We start from the raw sequence: 24029 nt of genomic DNA on the forward strand, positions 1-24029 counted from the left end.
GGCCTGGGCTTTGTTTTCTATCAGAGAATGAACTGGTAGGAATTGGGAAAGGCGTGAAAGACTCGGGGTCTTTCCCCACTTATCAGACCCCCTTTCCTCTCCGGAACACCCAGGGATCCTTCTCAACCAGGCTGGATCCCATCCCCGGTACGCCAAGGGTACTTACCCAACGTCCCAATCCCCACGGTATAGGACTCTTATCAAATCCTCCTCTTAGGCAAGCTAGGTCCTTCCAGGATTCCAAGCATTCCAAGACTCGTTATAGCCCGTGAGACGTCAAAGTCACCTTTAGCCCAACAAGTGCCCTGAGGGTGGCATTTTCCTACCTTCCTATAAGGACTCCCGGGATTGCCGAGTGCTACAGCCTCTGTGCCGTGAGCCGCCAGATCGCGCCCTGGCCCCGCCCCTGCCCCCCGATTGGCCCGGCCGGGTCTCGGGGCGGGGCGTTTGCCCGGCCTTTACAGGGCCGTGGAACCCCAGGAGGAAGCTGCTGAGCCATGGGCGCCTACACGCGGGCTGCGGGGGTCAGCGCTCGCGGCTGCCTGGACGCAGCAGGCCCCTGGACCATCTCCTGCGCCCTGCGGCCACCGCTCCCGCCTCTCTGTTTTTTCCTTTTGTTGTTGCTGGCGGCTCCCGGTGTTCGGGCCGGGGGATACGAGGTGAGTGGGGCCTCCGAGCGGAAACGTACAGGAGGCAGAGTGAAACACCAAATACAGTCTAGAGGTGTGGGTGGGTCTGTCCTGCGGGTGTCTAGTGAATGGCTGATGATATGACAGTGTGGTCTTAGTGCGTGCTTTGTGTCACTGCGAGAGGTCTGGCTTTGCTCATCTGAGTATGGGACTGTGTCTGATTGTACCTGCCTCTGTGTCTCCGGGATGCTTGCCTGGACTTTGCCTGCACTTAACTGTGGGATTGGAGGGGCAGGAGGTGGCAGGAGGTGAGCAGTGAATGTGTGGGGGGAGGTGCTGGCTGAGAGCTGGGACTCTAGAGTCTGCCTGAAATTCCAGCCTAGTTCTTCCACTTCCTAACTGTGTGACGTTGGGCAAGTCACCTATCCTCTCTGAGTCCCAGTGCTTTCATCTGGAAACTGGGGATAACATCACCCCACCTCCCAGGGTGACCGTCTGCTGTTGGCAAATGCTGAACAAACATCAGCTACTTCTATTATTGTTTTCCCAGTGTGTGAATGAGAGCTGCCCTGTGGGGTTGTGCAAAGTGGGGGTTGTATCTATGAGCACAACTATGTACGTGTGTGTCCTGCCTGGGAGGGCCTGGCCTCCTCTGCACATAGGCGAGATCAGGCCTCTCTGAGTCACTCACCTCTAGATCAAGACTTACTTTGCAGCCCCCAACATCCGGGGTTATTGACAAGGTATGTGTGTTTGGGGTCCCTGTGCAGACATGCCCCACAGTGCAGCCGAACATGCTGAACGTGCACCTGGTGCCTCACACACATGATGACGTAGGCTGGCTCAAAACCGTGGACCAGTACTTTTATGGAAGTGAGTAGAGGATGGGGACTGGTCCCTGGGATCCCCATGGTCCCTGTAATCCCTTCTGGGTCCTGGACATTAGGGTGGGGCCAGTGTCACCCTAATATCCAGGACTTGGGCTCCTGTGTCTAGGAATAACCCCCTTGGCTCTGCTGTGCCCTGAGAGCCTTACCCCTGTTATCCACAGTCAAGAATGACATCCAGCACGCCGGTGTGCAGTACATCCTGGACTCGGTCATCTCTGCCTTGCTGGCAGATCCCACCCGTCGCTTCATTTACGTGGAGATTGCCTTCTTCTCCCGTTGGTGGCACCAGCAGACAAATGCCATGCAGGAAGTCGTGCGAGACCTTGTGCGCCAGGGTGAGTCTGCCCCAAGGAAGTGAAAAGAGGAAGCCCAGCCCAACTTCTGCTTCTGCATTTCTGGTTTCTGAGATTTTCTCATGCCATGTGCAAGCTGTGCAACATGCATATCGCTCCGCCTGCCTGGACTCTCCATTTGGAGAACTCTATTTTTTTTTTTTTTGAGACGGAGTCTCGCTCTGTCGCCCAGGCTGGAGTGCAGTGGTGCGATCTCCGCTCACTGCAAGCTCCGCCTCCCAGGTTCACGCCATTCTCCTGCCTCAGCCTCCCGTGTAGCTGGGACTACAGGCGGCTGCCAACACGCCCGGCTAATTTTTTGTATTTTAGTAGAGACGGGGTTTCACCGTGTTCGCCAGGATGGTCTCGATCTCCTGACCTTGTGATCCACCCGCCTTGGCCTCCCAAAGTGCTGGGATTACAGGTGTGAGCCACCACGCCCGGCCGAGAACTCTTATACATCCCACAAGGCCCCATCTGCCATGCATCCTCTGGGAAGCCTGCCATGCAGGGGGGCCTCTTCCCCATATCTGGGAACTGTGGCCTGGGGGCGACCCCTCTTCTCCTTCTGCCAGAAATGAGTGCACAGGCAGGCTTTCACATTCCCAGTATCACCCACCCTGGTCCCACTCCTGGCTGTGACCACTGACCCCGACCTTGCCTGTCCTGGCACAGGGCGCCTGGAGTTCGCCAACGGTGGCTGGGTGATGAACGATGAGGCAGCCACCCACTACGGTGCCATCGTGGACCAGATGACACTCGGGCTGCGCTTTCTGGAGGACACATTTGGCAGTGACGGGCGACCCCGTGTGGCCTGGCACATTGACCCCTTCGGCCACTCTCGGGAGCAGGCCTCGCTGTTTGCGCAGGTGCGACCCAGGACCTCTCTTGGGCCTACCTCTTCACTCACTCTGGCTCCTCCCTCGCCCACTCAAACCCCGCCCTCTCCCTGAAACTCACAAGGACCAGGCCCAAGCCTGTTGAAGCCCTGCCCCTTGAGTGAGGCCAGTGACTTTTGAGCTCTGGCCTCAGCCGGCTCAGACCAGCCCCAGGCGGACCCAGCTCCGGCTGACGCCACCCTCTCCCCTAATAGGCCCCCCTTCGTGTTCTGGCCCCACCCACTAGCTAGGATCATGGCTCCTCCCTAAACTGGGTGGCAAGTGGATGCCTAAGCTGCCTTAAAAACAGCTTCATTACCTGTGCTCAGACCCCATCCATCCTCAGGTTGTGGAAGGGGGAACCTCATTCCTGGAGTCAGGCCTGCTCTGAGCTTTGACAGCGCTGGGGAGGTGAACCTGGTTTCTGATGTTGGACCCGCCCTCTCCCTGCTAGCCCAGGGTAGTGAGTTCTGAAACTTCCCCAAGCTTGGAAATAAGCTGGAGGCCACTCTGTTTCAGCCCTACGTTTTTTTGTTGTTTTGTTTTGTTTTGTTTTGTTGATACATCCCTATCATCCCTGCTGGAGTGCAGTGGTGCAATCCTAGCTCACTGTAGCCTCAATCTCCGGATTTAAACGATTCTCCTGTCTCAGCCTCCATAGTAGATGAGACTACAAGAGCGCACCACCACGCCTGGCTAATTTTTAAGTTTTTTTGTAGAGACTGTCTGTGTTGTGCAGGCTGGTCTCAAAAACTCCGGGGTATAAGTGATCCTCTTGCTTTGGCCTCCCGGAAGGCTGGGATCACAGGCAAGAGCCATCACACTGACTTAGCTCTGCTTTTTAACCTGTGCTCTGACCTGTCCCTCCCAAGCAAAAGGGAGTTTGGTGGTGAGAGGGCTGGGCGCTAATTCACACTGCCTTTTCCTCCCCCATCCCCAGATGGGCTTTGACGGCTTCTTCTTCGGGCGCCTTGATTATCAAGATAAGTGGGTACGGATGCAGAAGCTAGAGATGGAGCAGGTGTGGCGGGCCAGTGCCAGCCTGAAGCCCCCGACCGCGGACCTCTTCACAGGTGAGGGGGCTTGGTGAGGGCAGGGCCAGCCATGGTGCCACACACTCAGAAGGGCCCTGGGCTTGATATCTGCTCTGCCGTCACTGTCCTGGAATTTCTATATTCTGGGAACAAAGTCTCTGCATTTCCTTTTGCACTGGGATGCAAATTCTGAAGCCCATCCTGGGTGGGACATGGCAGGCTTTGAAACCACGGCAGGTCTGGGTGATGGGCCACCCCTTGAACCTGGTGTGACCTGCAGGTGTGCTTCCCAACGGTTACAACCCACCAATGAATCTGTGCTGGGATGTGCTGTGTGTCGATCAGCCAGTGGTAGAGGACCCCCGCAGCCCCGAGTACAACGCCAAGGAGCTGGTCGATTACTTCCTAAATGTGGCCACTGCCCAGGTAACCCTGGTGTCCAGAACCTTCAAGTCCGGTATATACAAAGCAATGAGCCCTTCCCATGGTACAGGCATCCCCCTAACACGTTATCTTTATTTTTAATTTTTTTGAGACAGAGTCTTACTCTGTCTCAAGGAGTGCAGTGGTGCGATCTCGGCTCACTGCAACCTCCGCCTCCTGGGTTCAAACGAGCACATCCAGCTAATTTTTGTATTTTTGCACTGGGGTCTCATCATGTTGGCCAGACTGGTCTTGAACTCCTGACCTCAAGTGATCCACCTGCCTTGGCCTCCCAAAGTACTGGGATTACAGGCGTGAGCCACCATGCCTTTTTCCTTTTATTTTTAATTAATTAATTTTTTTTTGAGCTGGAATCTTGCTCTGTCACTCAGGCTAGAGAGCAGTGGCACGATCTCGGCTCACTGCAACCTCCACCTCCTACATTCAAGTGATTCTCCCACCTCAGCCTCCCAAGTAGCTGGGACTCCAGACGCACACCACCACATCCAGCTAATTTTTTGTATTTTTAGTAGAGATGGTGTTTCACCATGTTGTCCAGGCTGCTCTCAAACTCCTGAGCTCAAGTGATCTGCCTGCCTCGGACTCCCAAAGTGCTGGGATTATAGCTGTGAGCCACCACACCTGGCCTCTATTTTTAACATTCTTATTTATTTATTATTTATTATTATTTTTTTGAGACAGAGTCTTGCTCTTGTCACCCAGGCTGGAGTGCAGTGGCGTGATCTCAGCTCACTGCAACCTCTGCCTCCCAGGTTCAAGCAATTCTCCTGCCACAGCCTCCTGAGAAGCTAGAATTACAGGCACTCGCAACCACGCCCAGCTAATGTTTGTATTTTTAGTAGAGACAGGGTTTTTCATGTTGGCCAGGCTGGTCTTGAACTCCTGACTTCAGGTGATCTGCCCTCCTCAGCCTCCCAAAGTGCTGGGATTATAGGCGTGAGCCACTGTGCCCAGTCTATTTTTAACATTTTTATTGAGAATTCCTTTTTTATTTTTTTGAGACTCACTCTGTCACCCAGGCTGGAGTGCAGTGGCACAATCTCAGCTCACTGCAACCTCCACCTACTGGGTTCAAGTGATTCTCCTGCCTCAGCCTCCCGAGTAGTTGGGATTACAGGTGCCCACCACCACGCCCGGCTAAGTTTTATGTCTTTTTAGTAGAAAGGGGGTTTCACCATATTGGCCACGCTGGTCTCAAACTTCTAACCTTGTGATCCACCAGCCTTAGCCTCCCAAAGTTCTGGAATTATAGGCATGAGCCACCGCGCCCAGCCTTTAACACTTTTATAAATAAAAAAAATTACTTTTTCACAGAGACAACATCTTACCATGTGGCCCAGGCTAGTCTCAAACTCCTGAGCTCAAGTGATCCTCCTGCCTTGGCCTCCCAAAGTGCTAGGATTATAGGTGTGAGCCACCATGCCTGGCATAACACGGTCTCCTAAAAAAATTTTTTTTCCCTTTTTTTAAAAAAATTGATGGCCAGGTGCAGTGGCTCATGCCTGTAATCCCAGCACTTTGGGAGGCCGAGACGGGCAGATCATCTGGTCAGGAGTTCGAGACCAGCCTAGCCAACATGACGAAACCCTGTCTCCACTAAAAATATAAAAATTAGCTGGGTGTGGTGGTGCATGCCTGTAATCCCAGCTACTTGGGAGGCTGAGGCAGGAGAGTTGCTTGAACCTGGGAGGTGGAGGTTGCAGTGAGCCGAGATCACATCACTGCACTCCAGCTTGGGCAGCAGAGTGAAACTCTGTCTCATAAAAAAAAGAAAAAAAATTGTTTCAGATTAATTTTTTTTTTCTTGAGACAGGGTATTACTATGTGGCCCAGACTGGTCTTAAATTCCTAGACTCAAGTGATCCTCCTGCCTCAGTCTCCTGAGCAGCTGGGATTACAAGTGTGAGCCCCTGTAATTATGTTCTCATGCCCCTTGGAGGAAGATGCTATTCTCTTCACCATCACCATGCCCCCCTCCTGGATTTATGTGCATTCATCATTAGAAGAGATAGCATAGGTTGGGCAAGAGATAACATGGCATGGTGCCTGGATGCCCTCTTCTAGGTAGTGGGTCCAAGAGAGCTGCTCAACAACCGGTGGCTACTTTTATCTGTGTCCCCACGCTCCCATGTGCCATACGTCCACCCATGCCTGTATGTGCACCCAACATCCTTGACCCCATATACATCAAAACACAGCTATACACAGGGATGGCCCAGGATCCTCTGGCCTCAGGACTCCCCTCTTGCCTGCAGGGCCGGCATTACCGCACCAACCACATTGTGATGACCATGGGCTCGGACTTCCAATATGAGAACGCCAACATGTGGTTCAAGAACCTTGACAAGCTCATCCGGCTGGTAAACGCGCAGGTCAGTGTCCCTACCCTGTGGTACCCTTGTGCACATGTGCACTTGCATCCGGGGGCCTTGTGTCATGTGCATAGCTCTCAGTGCTGTCTTTGTTTTCTATTGTTCTATTGTGGTCATTCTATAACAAATGACCACACACGTAGCAGCTCAAAACAACGGAAATACATCGTTTTACAGTTCTGTAGGTAAGAAGTCCAGCATGAGGCTGGGCGTGATGGCTCACGCCTGTAATCCCAGCACTTTGGGAGGCCAAGCCGGGCAGATCACGAGGTCAAGAGTTCAAGACCAGCCTGACCAACATGGTAAAACCCTGTGTCTACTAAAAATACAAAAATTAGCCGGCTGTGATGGTGCACGCCTGTAATCCCAGCTACTTGGGAGCCTGAGGCAGGGGAATCGCTTGAATCCGGGAGGTGGATGTTGCAGTGAGCTGAGATCGCACCCCTGCACTCCAGCCTGGGCCACAGAGAAAGACTCTGTCTCAAAAAAAAAAAAAAAAAAAAATTCCAGCCTGAGTCTCGCCAGGCTATAATCAAGGTGTTGGCAAGGCTGTGTTCTTTCTGCAGTCTCTAGGAGAGAATACAATTTCCTTGCTTTTTCCAACATCTAGAAGTTGCCCACATTCAAAGTCTCTTCTTGGCTCCATCTTCAAAGCCAGCCACACAGCATCTTTCTGACCCTGTTTCTGTAATCACATCCCTTTCTCTCATTCTCACCTCTTCTGCCTCCCTCTTCCACATTTTAATTTATTTATTTATTCAGAGACGGAGTCTTGCTCTGTTGCCCAGGCTGGAGTGCAATGGCGTGCTCTCAGCTCACTGCAACCTCTGCCTCCCAGGTTCAAGTGATTCTTCTGCCTCAGTCGCCCAAGTAGCTGGGACTACAGTCGCGTGCCACCACTCACAGCTAATTTTTGTATTTTTAGTAGACAGGGTTTCACCGTGTTGGCCAGGACGGTCTCGATTTCTTAACCTCGTGATCCACCCCGCTCGGCCTCCCAAGGTGCTGGGATTACAGATTTGAGCCACTGTGTGGCCTAATTTCCCTACTTTAAGTTTAGCTGATGAACAACCTCAATTACATCTGCAACCTTAATTCCCCTTTTGCCATGTAATCTAACGTAGTAATAGCTTCTGGGGATCAGGACATGGACACTTTTGGGCAGTTATCATTTTACCCAATACAGATGTGTTAGTGTTTCGCACTAAGTGGCCTGTGGCTGTGGCTGTGTGCACAGTCACTCTCATCAGTACAGAAACTTGTCTCCCCTCTCCCATCTCAGGCACCCCTTCCCGTCAATCTTGTCCTCACTGCAGTGCAATCTCCATCCCCACCTTCCACTCGCTCCCTGCACTGCTATTTCACCAAAACAGCTCTTTTATGTCATTTATTTTTATTTATTTTTTCTTTTTAAAATTTTATTTATTTATTTGTTTGTTTGTTTATTGAGCTAGATTCTTGCTTTGTCACCCAGGCTGGAGTGCAGTGGCACAATCTTGGCTCACTGCAACCTCTGCCTCCTGGGTTCTAGCGATTCTCCTGCCTCAGCCTCCCAAGTAGTTGGGACTACAGGCATGTGCCACCAACCCTGGCTAATTTTTGTATTTTCAATAGACGCAGGGTTTCCCTATGTTGGCCAGGTTGGTCTCAAACTCCTGTCCTCAAGTGATCTGCCTACCTTGGTCTCCCAAAGTGCTGGGATTGTAATCTGAGGTGGGTGGATCACTTGAGGACAGAAGTTCGAGACCAGCCTGGCCAACATGGTGAAACCTTGTCTGTACTAAAAATACGACAAATTAGCTGGGCGTGGTGGCACTTATCTGTAAGACCAGCTACTCGGCAGGCTGAAGCAGGAGAATCGGTGGAACCTGGGAGGCAGAGGTTGCAGCAAGCTGAGACCGTGCCACTGCACTCCAGCCTGGGCGACAGAGTGAGACTCAGTCTCAAAAAAAAAAAAAAAGTTTATTGAGTACCTACTGTATACACTGGGGACACAGCACGAGTAAAACAAACATCCTTTTCCTCATATAGGTCACTTTCTTCTTCCTCCACCTCGCTCAGGTGAAAGTGCACCTCCATTCATTATAAAAATTGTGTCTAGGCCGGGCATAGTGGTTCACATCTGTAATCCCAGCACTTTGGGAGGCTGAGGCGGGCGGATCACAAAGTCAGGAGATCGAGACCATCCTGGCTAACATGGTGAAACCCCGTCTCTACTAAAAAATACAAAAAATTAGCCGGGCGTGGTGGTGGGTGCCTGTAGTCCCAGCTACTCAGGAGTTGAGGCTGGAGAATGGCGTGAACCCGGGAGGTGGAGCTTGCAGTAAGCCGAGATCGGGCCACTGCACTCCAGCCTGGGTGACAGAGCGAGACTCCACCTCAAAAAAAAAAAAAAATTTGTGTCTTTTGATAATAATCTGATGGTCCTGCAAAACGATTATTCCTGCCCTATAATGTCACACTTAGTGTTTCCACAAAAGTTTTTAATAATAAAGTTGGAATTATTGTAAAAGTTTAGTAAAATTTCAGGTTTATTCTTGCATCACTGAAATCCTTTTTAAAAAGGCTAGTGGTCATGTTTGACTTCAGCCAAAATTCATTTTCACATCCGACCATTGGCTTGCCCACCAAATGTGTATTTAGAGAAACTGAACCTATGGGATGCATGAATGTGCACACATGTGTGGAAGTGTGGGCCCCCGGGAAGGTGCGGACTCCCGAGGGCTCACTCCATCGCCTCCCCCAGCAGCAGGCAAAAGGAAGCAGTGTCCATGTTCTCTACTCCACCCCCGCTTGTTACCTCTGGGAGCTGAACAAGGCCAACCTCACCTGGTATTTGGGGAAACTGGGGAGCTTGGGGGGGTTGGCATGCCCCGTGGGTCATGACCCTGCCCTCAATGCCCCTGCCGCTGTAGGTCAGTGAAACATGACGACTTCTTCCCTTACGCGGATGGCCCCCACCAGTTCTGGACCGGTTACTTTTCTAGTCGGCCGGCCCTCAAACGCTACGAGCGCCTCAGCTACAACTTCTTGCAGGTGGGTAGGAGCAGGGCTAGTGGGGGCACGCAGCCCCGAGGCCCGACCTGGGCACCCCAACATACCCCTCTGCCTCCAGGTGTGCAACCAGCTGGAGGCGCTGGTGGGCCTGGCGGCCAACGTGGGACCCTATGGCTCAGGAGACAGTGCACCTCTAAGTAAGCATCAGGCCCAAGAGAGGAAGAGGTTTGCGGCTGAAGCTGGAAACCACCCCTAGGCCGCCCCTCTCAAGTTCCTTCTTTTTTTTTTTTTTTTTTGAGACGGAGTTTCGCTCTGTCGCCCAGGCTGGGGTGCGGTGGCGTGATCTCGGCTCACTGCAAGCCCCGCCTCCCAGGTTCACGCCATTCTCCTGGCTCAGCCTCCCGAGTAGCTGGGATTACAAGTGCCCACCACCACGCCTGGCTATTTTCAGTAGAGATGGGGTTTCACCGTGTTAGCCAGGATGGTCTTGATCTCCTGACCTCGTGATCCGCCCGCCTCTGCCTCCCAAAGTGCTGGGATTACAGGCGTGAGCCACCTCGCCCGGCCGTCCTCGAGTTCCTTCTTAAAGCCTCTAAGAACCCTGCCCGCCAGCACCGGACCTTTCGCTTCCCCTTGGGGTCTGAGCTCAGTCCCGCAGAACCTCACCGGACTCATTGTCTATGAGCAGATAAGGCGATGGCCGTGCTCCAGCATCACGACGCCGTCAGCGGCACCTCCCGCCAGCACGTGGCCGACGACTACGCGCGCCAGCTTGCTGCAGGCTGGGGGTCTTGCGAGGTGCGCGGGCGGGACCTGGAGACATGGGGGTGGAGACAGGAAGGGGCGGGGCCGGGACCTGGGAAAGAAGGGGCAGGGACAGGTGTGACGTGTAACCGAGAGCGGTGTGGCGGGCTACAAGGGCTCTTGGGGGCGGGGCTTGTAGGAGGCAGGGAAAGATTCAGTAATGGGGCGGGGCCTTGGAGGGGAAAAGGAGGCGGGGCGTGGGCAAGAGGAGGCCGAGACAGCTATGGGGCATAGTCAAGGGCAGCAGGGCTGGGCTAGAAGGGCTTGTGGGGCGTGTCTTGAGGGAGGCGGGACAGAGACCGGAACGGGGCGGGGCCTGAGAGGAGAGGGAAGGAGTCAGATAGACCAGGCGTCCAGAACCCACTGGTCCCTTTGCGCTCTTCCGCAGGTTCTCCTGAGCAACGCGTTGGCACGGCTCAGAGGCTTCAAAGATCACTTAACCTTCTGCCGACAGCTAAACATCAGCATCTGCCCGCTCAGCCAGACGGCGGCGCGCGTGAGCCGGGACGGGAGGGGTGGATCTTGGGCAGATGGGCTTTAGAGGAGGTAGTTGGAAAATGTTTTTGGAGGACTATACTGGAGTGAAATTACGTGGGCTGCGACGCTGGGTCAGGACAGAGACCAACGCATCTCGAGGGGGCTTGGCCTGATGGGCCGTGACCGCACCAGGACCACCCAGGGGCGTTTCTGTGCAAAGTGGGTGGGTTTGGAGAAGGCCTGCTGTGACCCGTGCCCTCTCTGACCGCCCCCCCAGTTCCAGGTCATCGTTTATAATCCCCTGGGGCGGAAGGTGAATTGGATGGTACGGCTGCCGGTCAGCGAAGGCGTTTTCGTTGTGAAGGACCCCAATGGCAGGACAGTACCCAGCGATGTGAGCCCAGACAACGAATATTCCCCCGCTGGAACCCCTCCCACATGGGCATTTCCTCATCGCCCTCATGGATACCGCCTGCCTCCATGAATACCTCCCACTCATACATCCCTCTTCCCCGCTCTTGTATCTTCTCCCTCTGCCCCTTAATATCAGTCTCCCCTTGGGAACATCTGCCTCCTGTGAGTGGTCCTCCTTTTTTTTTTTTTGAGACAGAGTCTTGCTCTGTCACCAAGGCTGGAGTGCAGTGGCGCCATCTCGTCTCACTTCAGCCTCCGACTCCTGGGTTCAGGTGATTCTCATGCCTCAGCCTCCCGAGTAGCTGGGATTACAGGCATGCGCCACCACACCCGGCTAATTTTTGTATTTTTAGTAGAGATGAGGGTTCACAATGTTGGTCAGGGTGGTCTCGAACTCCTGACCTCATGATCTACCCGCCTCGGCCTCCCAAAGTGCTGGGATTACAGGCGTGAACCACCGTGCCTGGCTGGTCCCCCATTTTAATACCCCGCTCCCCCAGGAAAATTTATTGCTGTTTATGGACATCTCCTTCATTCCAGAAAACGTCCTCCCCCAAACCTCTTCCTCTCCTGAGAACCTGCCTCGAGGGTTTCTTCCCGTACTTCCTCCTTCACTCCCCTACTTCACTCCTTCATTCCATAGTCTCTCCGCCCTCCCAGTGGGTTTTTTTCCACCTGGTGAATCTTCTCTGCAATCATTTCCTTGGAATCTGACTGTCCCCCCACTGCCACACACACCTCCATTTCCTTTCCCCATCTCAGGACTCTTTTCCTTCCTTGAGTTTGTTGTCTCCATGCATGTATGGCTTTTCATGGGTACTCTTGACTCAGTTTCCCTCCTCCTTTATCCAAGGTGGTGGTATATCCCAGCTCAGACAGTCAGGCGCACCCTCCGGAGCTGCTGTTCTCAGCCTCACTGCCCGCCCTGGGCTTCAGCACCTATTCAGTAGCCCAGGTGCCTCGTTGGAAGCCCCAGGCCCGCGCACCGCAGCCCATCCCCAGGAGATCCTGGTCCCCTGCTTTAACCATCGAAAATGAGGTGAGACCCCATTTCAATCCCCTTTCCTGCTCCTGTGACAAATTTGAAGTGTCATGGTAAGCTGTGTGGACTCTGGGTCAGCAGGTTCCCAGGCTCATGACCTCCTGTCACCACTCCAATCATTGTGTGTCCTTGAGCAAGTGACCTTTGTCGGAGCCTCAGTGTCCTTTCCTGGGATTGTTATGAGGACCCAGTGTGATCATGGGTGACACTTTATAGGTCAGAGCTGGTGGCAGGTGGTGGTTTGCAGTTTTGGTGGGCACGTTTCAGGGAATGTGTTCCTGATAAAGGTGACATTTAAGATATGACCTGAGGGAAGGAGTCATGTGGCTATTTGGAGGAAGAGAGATCCAGGTGGGGAGAGAATAACAGGCACAAAAGCCCTCAGGCAGGAGAGTGTGCAGAATCCCAGGAGCCACAAGGAACCCAGTGTGGCTGAAGCAGGGTGAACGGGTGACAGGTCAGACCTTGAGGGCCTTGAGGACCAAAAGGAAGACTTTAGCTTTTGCCAGTCATTGTTGCTAATGTGTCTAAGCCTAGCTCTTTGGGAGGCTGAAGCAGGAGGATCACTTGAGCCCAGGAGTTGTCCCAGCTAATTTGGAGGCCCAGATGGGAGGTTTGAGCTGGGGAGTTCGAGGTTGCAGTGAGCTGTGACTATCCCACTGTACTCCATCCTGGCAACAGAGCGAAACTGTGTCTGAAAAGAATAATAATAAAATAGGCCGGGCATGGTGGCTTATACCTGTAATTCTAGCATCGTGGGAGCCCGAGGTAAGTGGATCTACTGAGCTCAGGAGTTCGAGACCAGCTTGGGCAACATGGTGAAACCCAGTCTCTACAAAAAATATAAAAAATTAGCTGGGCGTGGTGGTAATGTCTGTAATCCCAGCCACTTGGGGGCTGAGGAAGGAGGATTGCTTGAGCCCAGGTGGCAGAGGTTGCAGTGAGCCAAGATCATGCCACTGCACTCCAGCCTGGGTGACAAAGTGAGACCCTGTCTCAAAAAATAAAAGAAGTTTTGTAGTTGGACTGTTCATGTTAGGAATCTTTTTTATATTTTTATTAAAATGAAAGAAAAGAGGCTGGGCGCGGTGGCTCACGCCTGTAATCCCAGCACTTTGGGAGGCCGAGGGGGGTGGATCATGAGGTCAGCAGATTGAGACCATCCTGGAGAACATGGTGAAACCCCGTCTCTACTAAAAATACAAAAAGATTAGCTGGGCGTGGTGGCAGGTGCCTGTAGTCCCAGCTACTTGGGAGGCTGAGGCAGGAAAATGTCGTGAACCTGAGAGGCGGAGCTTGCAGTGAGCCGAGATCGCACCACTGTACTCCACAGCCTGGACAACAGAGCCAGACCCCGTCTGAAAAAAAAAAAAAATGGAAAGAAAAGAAGTTAAAACATTCCCACAGGCCTCTAAAAGTCTTGTGAGTTCTGGCATTGTGGTTCACACATCAGATGCCCAAGGTGGCCCTGGTCTGCAGCAGAGGAGGGCTTCGATGGGACTTAGGGTATCACAGGTGTGCTGTGGCTGTTGTGGGGAACAGATTGTAGCCAGCCAGTGTGGAAGTGCAGGCACCTGGAAGGGGTTGACTGCACTAGCCCTGGAAGGCCACAGAGGTGGTAAGAGGTGGTGAGATTGAAAATAAGGTTGGGGTGGGCATGGTGGCTCATGCCTGTAATCCCAGGACTTTGGGAGGCTGAGGTGGGCAGGTCACCTGAGGTCAGGAGTTTGAGACTAGCCTGGCCAACATAGTGAAACCTTGTCTCTACGAAAAATACAAAAATTAGCTGGGCGTGGTGGTATATGTTTGTAGTCCCAGCTACTCTGGAGGGAGAGGTAGGAGAATCGCTTGAACCCAGGAGGGGGAGGTTGCAGTGAGCCGAGATCATGCCACTGCACTCCAGCCTGGGGGACAGAGCAAGACTCTGTCTCAAAAACAAACAAAAAAGAGAAAATCAGGTTGAATGGCTGGGTATGGTGGGCTGCTTGAGCCCAGGACTTGTACACTAGCCCCAGGCAACACAGTGGGACCCCATCTCTAGAAAACAAATTTAATTTAATTTTTTTTTTAATTTGGTAGAGATGGAGTTTCACCATGTTGGCCAGGCTGGTATCAAACTCCTGACCTCAGGTTATTCACCCAACTTGGTCTCCCAAAGTTCTGGGATTACAGGAGTGAGCCACTGCGCTCGGCCCTAAAAAAATTTTACATTGAAAAAAAAGGGGCTGACGCGTTGGCTCATGCCTGTGATCCCAGCACTTTGGGAGGCTGAGGCAGGTGTATCACAAGGTCAGGAGTTCGAGACCAGCCTGGCCAATATGGTGAAACCCCGTCTCTAGTAAAAATACAAAAATTAGCCAGGCATGGTGGCATGTGCCTGTAGTCCCAGCTATTCAGGAGGCTGAGGCAGGAGAATTGCTTGAACCCAGGAAGCAGAGGTTGCAGTGAGCCAAGATCACACCACTGCACTCCAGCCTGGGCAATAGAGCAAGACTCAGTCTCAAAACAAAACAAAACAAAACAAAACCCAGGCCAGGTGCATTGGCTTATGCCTGTAATCCCAGCCCTTTGGGAGGCCAAGGCGGATGGATTACCTGAGGTCAGGAGTTGGAGACCAGCCTGACCAACATTGCGAAACCCCGTCTCTACCAAAAATACAAAAATTAGCCAGGCGTGGTGGCTTGCGCCTGTAATACCAGCCACCCAGGTGGGTGAGGCAGGAGAATTGCTGGAACCCAGGGGGCAGAGGCTGTAGTGACCTGAGATTGTGCTACTGTACTCCAGCCTGGGCGACAGAGCAAGTCTCTGTCTTAAAAAAAACAAAAAATCCAGCTGGGCGTGGTGGCTTATGCCTGTAATCCTAGTACTTTGGGAGGCCGAGGCGGGCAGATCACTTGAGGTCAGGGGTTCAAGACCAGCCTGGCCAACATGGTGAAACCCCTTCTCTACTAAAAATCCAAAAATTAGCCAGGCAGGGTGGCGGGCGCCTGTAATCCCAGCTACTCAGGAAGCTGAGGCACGAGAATCACTTGAGCCTGGGAGGTGGAGGTTGCAGTGAGCCAAGATTGCACCACTGCATTCTAGCCTGGGTGACAGAGTGAGACTCAGTCTCAAAAAACAAACAAACAAACAAAAAAACACACACACATACACAAACACACACACACAAACCCATCTGTGGACCCTTTTCTGCCCAGCACATCCGGGCAACGTTTGATCCTGACACAGGGCTGTTGATGGAGATTATGAACATGAATCAGCGACTCCTACTGCCTGTTCACCAGACCTTCTTCTGGTAAGGGAAGATCACCAGGCCTGAGGGTGGGGTGGTGATGCTCTGCATGGAGCTAGGGCCCCTTACCTGACTTTCACCTCCCCCAACCCCAGGTACAACGCCAGTATAGGTGACAACGAAAGTGACCAGGCCTCAGGTGCCTACATCTTCAGACCCAACCGACAGAAACCACTGCCTGTGAGCCGCTGGGCTCGGATCCGCCTGGTGAAGGTCAGGGACTAGGAATGATGAGTGGGCAGTTGGGAATGGGGGAGTTAGGGAGCCCAGGAGGGTGGTGGGCCATGTGTAGCGTGAGGGTAGGGGAGGATTTACTTTTCCTTCAGATCAGTGGACTAAGACCCACAGATCAGCGGGGGGAATATTTGACGGTCCTCCCGTAGACTTGATATTCATGGCTGGTTGTATGAGAGTCTCCCCGTAGGACACATACAAAGCCATTCTCATCCGCTGTGGACATTTACATACTTAGTTTTAGAAATCGGGGGTGGGGCATTCCCACTTGGCTTGTGAATCAGGAGAGCCAAATATCACTGCTTGAAGAATTCACCAAAGTCTGTAGTAAGAGGAGCTTATATCTGGAGTGGATATTTGAGAGTCCACCCTTGGATTGATTGGGTTTGCGTGAGTCTCAGGGTGAATGCTTGTGGGTGCATCTGGCTAGGGACAGGGGTTTCCCAGGGCCTCTCATTGATGTTTGACTTTCATAGATGGCAAAACTCACATTTGTTCACATTCAAGAGCCTCGAATTTCATGTGAGTCCCTTTTAGATGAATGTCTGCATATCTGGGTCACTGTATTAGGATATAGTTGTGCCTGTTCTAACAGAGTTACCCAAATTAACTGTGACTAGAATAAGATAGAAGATACTTTTCTTCTAACATTCAGTCTGGCTGTTAGTCCAGAGAAGGTGGGGTAGTTCCATAATCACCCGGGACTTCCTCTTCTATCTCATTGCTCTGCCTTCCCCAGTATTCAGTTTCCACCTCATGGTCCAAGATGGCTGCTAAAGCTCCAACCACCACATCTGTATTTGAGTCAGTAGCAGAGGGACCAGGGGAAGGAACATTGTTGACACCACTTGGATCACTTTCTGTGGGGCAAACTGTGGTCACTCAGCTACTGATAGCCTCAGGGAAGACTGGACAACGTAGTCTTTATCCTAGGTAGCCATGTGCCACGCTAGAATCCTATTCTATGGGGCAATGGTGAACAGGAGGCATTTATGCCACACTCAAGAGTGATGTGGCAAGCCAGGTGCAGTGGCTCATGCCTGTAATCCCAGCACATTGGGAGACTGAAGCAGGAGGATTGCTTGAGTGCAGGAGTTCAAGACCAGGTGGGAGCATTTGCTGATCAGGTGCCTACATAGTGATGCCCTGTCTCAAAAAAAGAAAAAAAAAAAAAAAAAGAGGCCGGGTGCGGTGGCTCATGCCTGTAATCCCACCACTTTGCGAGGCCAAGGCAGGCAGATCATCTGAGGTCAGGAGTTCAAGACAAGTCTGGCCAACATGGATAGAAACCCCATCTCTACTAAAAATACAAAAATTAGCCGGGGATGGTGGCAGGTGCCTGTAATCCCTCTACTCGGGAGGCTGAGGCGGGAGAATTGCTTGAACCCAGTAGGCGGAGGTTGCAGTGAGCCGAGATCGTGCCACTGCACTCCATCCTGGGCAAGAGAGCAAAACTCCGTCTCAAAAGAAAAAAGAATTATGTGGCAGTGACTAAAGGTTGACCTGATGTAGGCTTTAATGCGGTTTATGGCCAGGGTGAGGGGACATTTGTAGGACTCACCTCTGCTAAGGTACAGGCTGACACCCACCTCACCCGTGTGCCTGCAGACGCCCTTAGTGCAGGAGGTGCACCAGAACTTCTCAGCCTGGTGTTCCCAGGTGGTTCGCCTGTACCCAGGACAGCGGCACCTGGAGTTGGAGTGGTCGGTGGGGCCGATACCTGTGGGGTGAGTGGCACAGGCTGGGAGAGGGGTGTGGAAGCAAGGGCAGAGTGGGGTTTATCCAAGGCTCACAACCTTGCCATCCCATTGGGTACAGTGACACCTGGGGGAAGGAGGTCATCAGCCGTTTTGACACACCGCTGGAGACAAAGGGACGCTTCTACACAGACAGCAATGGCCGGGAGATCCTGGAGAGGAGGTAGGGAGTGACTGAGAGCACTGAGGGGGTCGTTTGTGGTGTGTTGGGGCCCAGGGGTGGTGGGGGAATTTGCTGATTACATGAGCATGGGAGACAGAGGATGAAGGGAGAGTGAAGAGTGGGGGAGCCAGGCCGGGTGCAGTGGCTCATGCCTGTAATCCCAACACTTTGGGAGGCTAAGGTGGGCGGATTACGAGGTCAGGAGATCCAGACCATCCTGGCTAACACGGTGAAACCCCATCTCTACTAAAAATACAAAAAGTTAGCCGGGTGTGGTGGTGGGTGCCTGCCGTCCCAGCAACTCAGGAGGCTGAGGCAGGAGAATGGCGTGAACCCGGGAGGCAGAGCTTGCAGTGAGCCGAGATCACGCCACTGCACTCCAGCCTGGGCAACAGAGCGAGACTCCATCTCAAAAATAATAATAATAATATAAAAAAGAGCAGGGGAGCCAGACCCCAAGCCTGACTAGCTCACCCCCAACCCCAGGCGGGATTATCGACCCACCTGGAAACTGAACCAGACGGAGCCCGTGGCAGGAAACTACTATCCAGTCAACACCCGGATTTACATCACGGTAGCTCTCCCCTACCCTGCACCTCCCCACCTCAATAGAAAGGGAATCACCCCTTATCTGCAGCATCTCAAGGCTGCCTGGGGTTGGGGTTGACTGCCCTCCACTCTCACCCTTCAACCCCCAGGATGGAAACATGCAGCTGACTGTGCTGACTGACCGCTCCCAGGGGGGAAGCAGCCTGAGAGATGGCTCGCTGGAGCTCATGGTGAGTGGGTCAGAGCCCCATCCGAGCCAGGGTCCTCCCGACCTGGCCCCCTGCTGGACCTTGAAGGCTGTTTCTGGCCCAGTTCTCTGCTTTCAGGCCCCACTAAGCTGAGGACTCTGTTTTCTTTTCTTTTCTTTTCTTCTTTTCTTTTCTTTTCTTTGAGATGGAGTTTTGCTCTTGTTGTCCAAACTGGAGTGCAATGGTGCTATCTCAGCTCACTGCAACCTCTGCCTCCCAGGTTCAAGCGATTCTCCTGCCTCAGCCTTCCGAGTAGCTGGGATTACAGGCACACACCATCACGCCTGGCTAATTTTGGTATTTTAGTAGAGACGGAGTTTCACCATGTTGGCCAGGCTGGTCTCGAACTCCTGACCTCAGGTGATCCACCCACCCCGGCCTCCCAAAGTGCTAGGATTACAGGCGTGAACCACCGCGCCCGGCCGAGGACTCCATTTCTATGTGCGACTTTTCCTCTCCGTTTTTCTCCATTTCCTACCCAGGCTCCCTCCAGGCTCTGACGTGCCATATCCAGGCCCCCCTGTTAGGCACTTGCCTCCCTCCGGCCTGGTTCCCATGCCTACTTGGATCCTGCCTCTGCTGGGGTTGCCCTACCAGACCCTCACCTTCATCATCTGTTCCTCCCACCCTTTAATTTCTCTTGACATTCCCACACGCCCTTACCCAGTGTCTGGCCCAAGGACACCCACAAACCCACGACTCTCACCCCCTCCTGGCCACTCTCCCCCCAGGTGCACCGAAGGCTGCTGAAGGACGATGAACGCGGAGTATCGGAGCCACTAATGGAGAACGGGTCGGGGGCGTGGGTGCGAGGGCGCCACCTGGTGCTGCTGGACACAGCCCAGGCTGCAGCTGCCGGGCACCGGCTCCTGGCCGAGCAGGAGGTCCTGGCCCCGCAGGTGGTGCTGGCCCCGGGTGGCGGCGCCGCCTACAATCTCGGGGCTCCTCCGCGCACGCAGGTGAGGGGCAGCGGGGTGGGCAGAGAGGACCGGAATGAAGTCTACCAGGGAGCCGGGTTTGGTTGCGGATTTTCCTAATTAGCCCCAAACCCTCGGGCCAGCCCCATCCCCTGGGCAGTCCCCGCCCAGTGCCCGCCCCTCCCAACCCACCTGGACTGTGTAGAGGCACAGCTGTAGCTCAGGCCCCTAAACCATCTCCTCACCTCCGGCCCCGCCCATTTCACTTTAACCCCGCCCCCGCCCTCGCCTTCTCACCTCCCCCAAGCTCTGTCCCGCCTCACCCCGCCCCGCGGCTTCAGCCCCGCCATAACTCCCAGAGTCTCAAGTCACATCAGTTCTACTCCGTCGGAACTCGAACCCTAAGCTTAGGACCGACCCATCTCCCCATTGGCTCAGCCCTCCCTGTCACGGCCCTGGCCGCTCCTCTCGGCAGAGCCTGCCTCTCTCCGGCGAAACCCCGCCCCTACAACCTAGCCCTGCCTCCTGACCTGGCTCGGCCCCGCCCTTCTCCATCCAGGCCCCGCCCCCTCCAACAGCCCCGCCGTCTCTCTCGCAGTTCTCCGGGCTGCGCAGGGAGCTGCCGCCATCGGTGCACTTGCTCACGCTGGCTAGCTGGGGCCCCGAGATGGTGCTGCTGCGCTTGGAGCACCAGTTTGCCGTGGGAGAGGATTCCGGACGTAACCTGAGCGCCCCCGTTACCTTGAACTTGAGGGTGAGAAGGGCAGAATTGAGAAGGAGATCGGAGAGAGGCAAGAAAGAGGGAGAGAAGGGAAACCTGGCTTTGCTCCAACTCATCTGGGCCCATCCCCTTCCCCGCAGGACCTGTTCTCCACCTTCACCATCACCCGCCTGCAGGAAACCACGCTGGTGGCCAACCAGCTCCGTGAGGCAGCCTCCAGGCTCAAGTGGACAACAAACACAGGTGGGGCCCTGGTCAGGGGTAGGGAAGGGGTGGAGTCTTACCTGGGGCCGGCAGGTGGGGGCAATGTGTGAGGCATGGGATGTTGGCCAGGACCCAAAAAGGTCATGAGGGTATGGGGGCAGAGTCCAGATCCAGGTTAGGGCTTAACGGATCTGAAATGGGTACGGCAAACTGGGAATGGGTCTTGAGGTTTGTGGGTGGTGTTTAGTCCCTACAACAAGATTTGAAAATCCCCATTCGTGTCTAGTTCTGGGACGGTGTCTATGTGCGACTTTTCCTCTCCGTTTTTCACCTGGGGTCAGATTGAGGGTTTGAGGACAGTGGCCAGGCATTGGACCTGGGAGTGTATTCAGGGCTGGGGAAGCAGGTTAGGAGTCTGGGATTGAGGCCCTGGAGACAGATTCGGGGATGTGCAGCTGTGTCCAGAACCAGGGAAGGAAGCATAGTAGGGTAAGTCAGAGGAAGTCTGCAGCCCCTCACTCCTCCTTCCCCCTACACCTCTCCAGGCCCCACACCCCACCAAACTCCCTACCAGCTGGACCCGGCCAACATCACGCTGGAACCCATGGAAATCCGCACTTTCCTGGCCTCAGTTCAATGGAAGGAGGTGGATGGTTAGGTCTGCTGGGACGGCCCCTCGAAGCCCAAGCCCCCTGCTCCGGGGGCAGAGCAGACTCTCACTCTCTTCTTGGGGCTGCTGCCATTAAAATGCTACTACTAAGACTCAGGTCACTCTGTGACTGAGTGTGGGGTTTTTTTTGTTTGTTATTTGCTTGTTGGAGGGAGACAGAATTTATAACCCACAGCCGGGTGTGGTGGCTTGCTCCTGTAATCCTAACAACTCTGGAGACTGAGGAGGGAGAATCACTTGAGCCTAGGAGATCTAGACTAGCCTGGGCCACAAAATGAGGCCCTGTCTGTACAAAAAATGTTAAAAATTAGCCGAGTGTGGTGACAGGTGTCTGTATTCCCAACTACTTGGGAGAATTGCTTGAGCACAGGAGGTCAAGGCTGCAGTAAGTGATAATCACACCGCTGCACTCCAGCCTGGGGAAGAGAGCCAGATCCTATCTCTTTGTGTGTGTGTGGTGGCGGGGGTGGGGGACGGAGTCTTTCTCTGTTGCCTAGGCCGGAGTGCAGTGGCCCGATCTTGACTCACTGCAACCTCTGCCTCCGGGTAGTAGCGATTCTCTTGCCTCAGCCTTACAAGTAGCTAGGACTACAGGCGCCCCCCCACCATGCCTGGCTCATTTTTGTAATTTTAGTAGAGATGGGGTTTCACCATGTTGGCCAGGCTGGCCTCAAACTCCTGACCTCAAGTGATCCGCCTGCCTCGGCCTCCCAAAGTGTTGGGATTACAGGCGTGAGCCACCACGACCAGCCTGGATCCTATCTCTTGAAAGAAAAATTAAAAATTAGAAAATTATCCAGGTAGGATGGCATGCAGTTATAATCCCCAGCTACTACTTGGGAGGCTGAGGTGGGAGGATTGCTTGAGCCCAGAAGTTTGAGGCTGCAGTGAACCATGATGGCTCCACTGCACTCCGGCCTGTGTGATCGAGCGGATCCTGTCTCTAGAAAAAGAAAAAAAGTAGGCAGGGCACAGTTGATCACACCTGTAATCCCAGCACTTTGGGAGGCCAAGTCATGTGGATCACAAGGTCAAGAGATCGAGACCATCCTGGCCAACATGGTAAAACCCCTTCTCTACTAAAAATTCAAAAATTAGCCGGGCATGGTGGCGCTCACCTGTAGTCCCAGCTACTCAGGAGGCTGAGGTAGGAGAATCACTTGAATCCAGGAGGCGGAGATTGTAGTGAGGCGAGATTGTGCTACTGCACTCCAGCCTGGTGACAGAACGAGACTCTGTCTCAAAAAAATAAATAAATAAAAATAAAAAGTTTTTAAGTGTTCCAGGGGTCAGTTTGCAAGCACCAATAGCATATGTTTCTTAGGCCCCCTCTGATGACAAGGACTGGCCCAGGGTGGACAGGGAAGCCCAGTGAGGGTGGCATCATGTTGGCCCTCTAATGTTTCCTCTGAGAACCCCTCCAATGGGCCAGTTAGCATGGGCCACCTAGGGATGCCAGGGTGGGATGGCAGGGGACACTCTTCTGTGGTCCCACTTGGGGCATGCTCACCAGATATGCGCTTTTCAAGTTTCCTTCTTGATGGAGTGCTGGGCCAGCTTGTGAGGCCTGATAAGGGCTCCCTGCACCCATCTGCCATATTGAACCTGTTATTGGCGGTATCACCCCCACCAAAAGTATTTCTAAGTCCCCTTCCTATGGTAGTGACTGGCCTGGGTTGAGTAAAGACTGTGGAGTACTTTCCAGGCTCAGCCATGGTCCCACATGCGTCCCTGTTTTAACATGTGACCTCCCGCCCCAAACTTTTATAAGTCCCCCTCCAGGAAGAGAGATTGGACCTGGCCAACGAGAGGCCTGGAGAGGGTGACCTGAGTTTGCCCACAGCCCCGTGTGGGCTCCTTCATAGGAGGCTCTGAGTGCAAAGGTTCCTGTGTCCCAGCCAGTGGTAGGGACTGGTCGCAATCAAATAAAGAGGCCAGCAGAAGGACCACAGGTGGGCTGCCATCCTGCAGAGGCCTCTGACTGTGGGATGTGCCTCCAGGAAATATTTGTAGGTCCTTGGGGATGGGGTGGGGATAAGGAAACAGCTTAGGCAAGCTAGGAACCCTACAGCAGAGCACCCCAGGCCTAGTTTTGGTCACACGTGGGACCTGGTTCCTGGATGTGCTCCTTGAAAATTTGTCTAAGGCACCCTCTAAAGACAGGGATTATTACAGGTGAGCCAGAGAGGCCTGAGAAGGGCACCCCAGCATAGTTGTCCTGCTCCATAGAGTCTGGCTACAGGATGAACCCCCTGAAAACTTTAAAAAGTCTCCTTCTGATTGAGACTATCCTGGCTAACATGGTGAAACCCCATCTCTACTAAAAATACAAAAAAATTAGCTGGGCATGGTGGCAGGTGCCTGTAGTCCCAGCTACTATGGAGGCTGAGGCAGGAGAATTGCATGAACCTGGGGCAGGGAGGTTGCAGTGAGCCGAGATTGTGTCACTGCACTCCAACCTGGTCGACAGAGCGAGGCTCTGTCTCAGAAAAAAAAAAAAAAAAAAAAAAAAAAAAAAATCTCCTTCTAGGGCCAGGCACAGGAGCTCACATCTGTAATCTCAGTGCTTTGGGAGGCCAAGGCTGACTGACCAATTGAGGCCAGGAGTTCAAGACAAGCCTGACCAACATGGTGAATCCCATCTCTACTAAAAAAAAAAAAAAAAAAAAAAAATACAAAAAATTAACTTGGTGTGGTGGTACATGCCTGTAATCCCAGCTACTCAGGAGGCTGAGGCACCAGAATCGCTAGAACCCAGGAGGTGGAGGTTGCAGTGAGCCGAGATGGCGCCACTGCACTCCAGCCTGGGTGACAGAGTAAGATGCTGTCTCAAAAAACAAAAAAATAAAGTCTTCTAGAAGGAGAAAGCAGTGAAATGTGCCAAGGTAGTCTGGGGAGAGCACCCCAGGGCTGTCTACCCTTCTGCGTGAGGCCCCATGGTAGAAAGTGCAAGTGCCAACC

General features: G+C 53.4%; 1 protein-coding gene across 2 annotated transcripts; it reads left to right on the forward strand.

The window, feature by feature from the left end:
- The first annotated feature begins 443 nt into the window (after nucleotides 1-443).
- MAN2B1 (mannosidase alpha class 2B member 1) lies at nucleotides 444-21160 on the forward strand. 2 transcript variants are annotated; one of them, XM_007995399.3, is made up of 24 exons: nucleotides 444-659; nucleotides 1400-1502; nucleotides 1681-1854; nucleotides 2527-2720; nucleotides 3670-3802; nucleotides 4044-4189; nucleotides 6463-6579; nucleotides 9326-9411; nucleotides 9495-9615; nucleotides 9695-9773; nucleotides 10265-10374; nucleotides 10769-10876; nucleotides 11135-11251; nucleotides 12125-12310; nucleotides 15511-15608; nucleotides 15701-15818; nucleotides 17448-17566; nucleotides 17658-17759; nucleotides 18246-18333; nucleotides 18458-18538; nucleotides 19288-19515; nucleotides 20072-20227; nucleotides 20335-20437; nucleotides 20944-21160. In XM_007995399.3, exons 1-24 carry the CDS (start codon nucleotides 498-500, stop codon nucleotides 21054-21056), a joined length of 3042 nt encoding a protein of 1013 aa, XP_007993590.2. In that variant the 5' UTR covers nucleotides 444-497; the 3' UTR covers nucleotides 21057-21160. The 2 variants fall into 2 exon arrangements, with proteins under 2 accessions (XP_007993590.2, XP_007993591.2); XM_007995400.3 differs by having other exon boundaries at nucleotides 445-659; nucleotides 9329-9411.
- The last annotated feature ends 2869 nt before the right edge of the window (nucleotides 21161-24029 follow it).

This window comes from Chlorocebus sabaeus, chromosome 6, assembly GCF_047675955.1.
Source record: "Chlorocebus sabaeus isolate Y175 chromosome 6, mChlSab1.0.hap1, whole genome shotgun sequence".
NCBI classification, from domain to species: Eukaryota; Metazoa; Chordata; class Mammalia; order Primates; family Cercopithecidae; genus Chlorocebus; species Chlorocebus sabaeus.

Coding starts and splice junctions, on each gene's coding strand:
- MAN2B1 (XM_007995399.3), top strand. CDS start 498: ATGGGCGCCTACACGCGGGCTGCGGGGGTCAGCGCTCGCGGCTGCCTG. Junction 3,803..4,043: donor GACCGCGGACCTCTTCACAG/GTGAGGGGGCTT, acceptor TGTGACCTGCAG/GTGTGCTTCCCAACGGTTAC. Junction 4,190..6,462: donor TAAATGTGGCCACTGCCCAG/GTAACCCTGGTG, acceptor TCTTGCCTGCAG/GGCCGGCATTACCGCACCAA.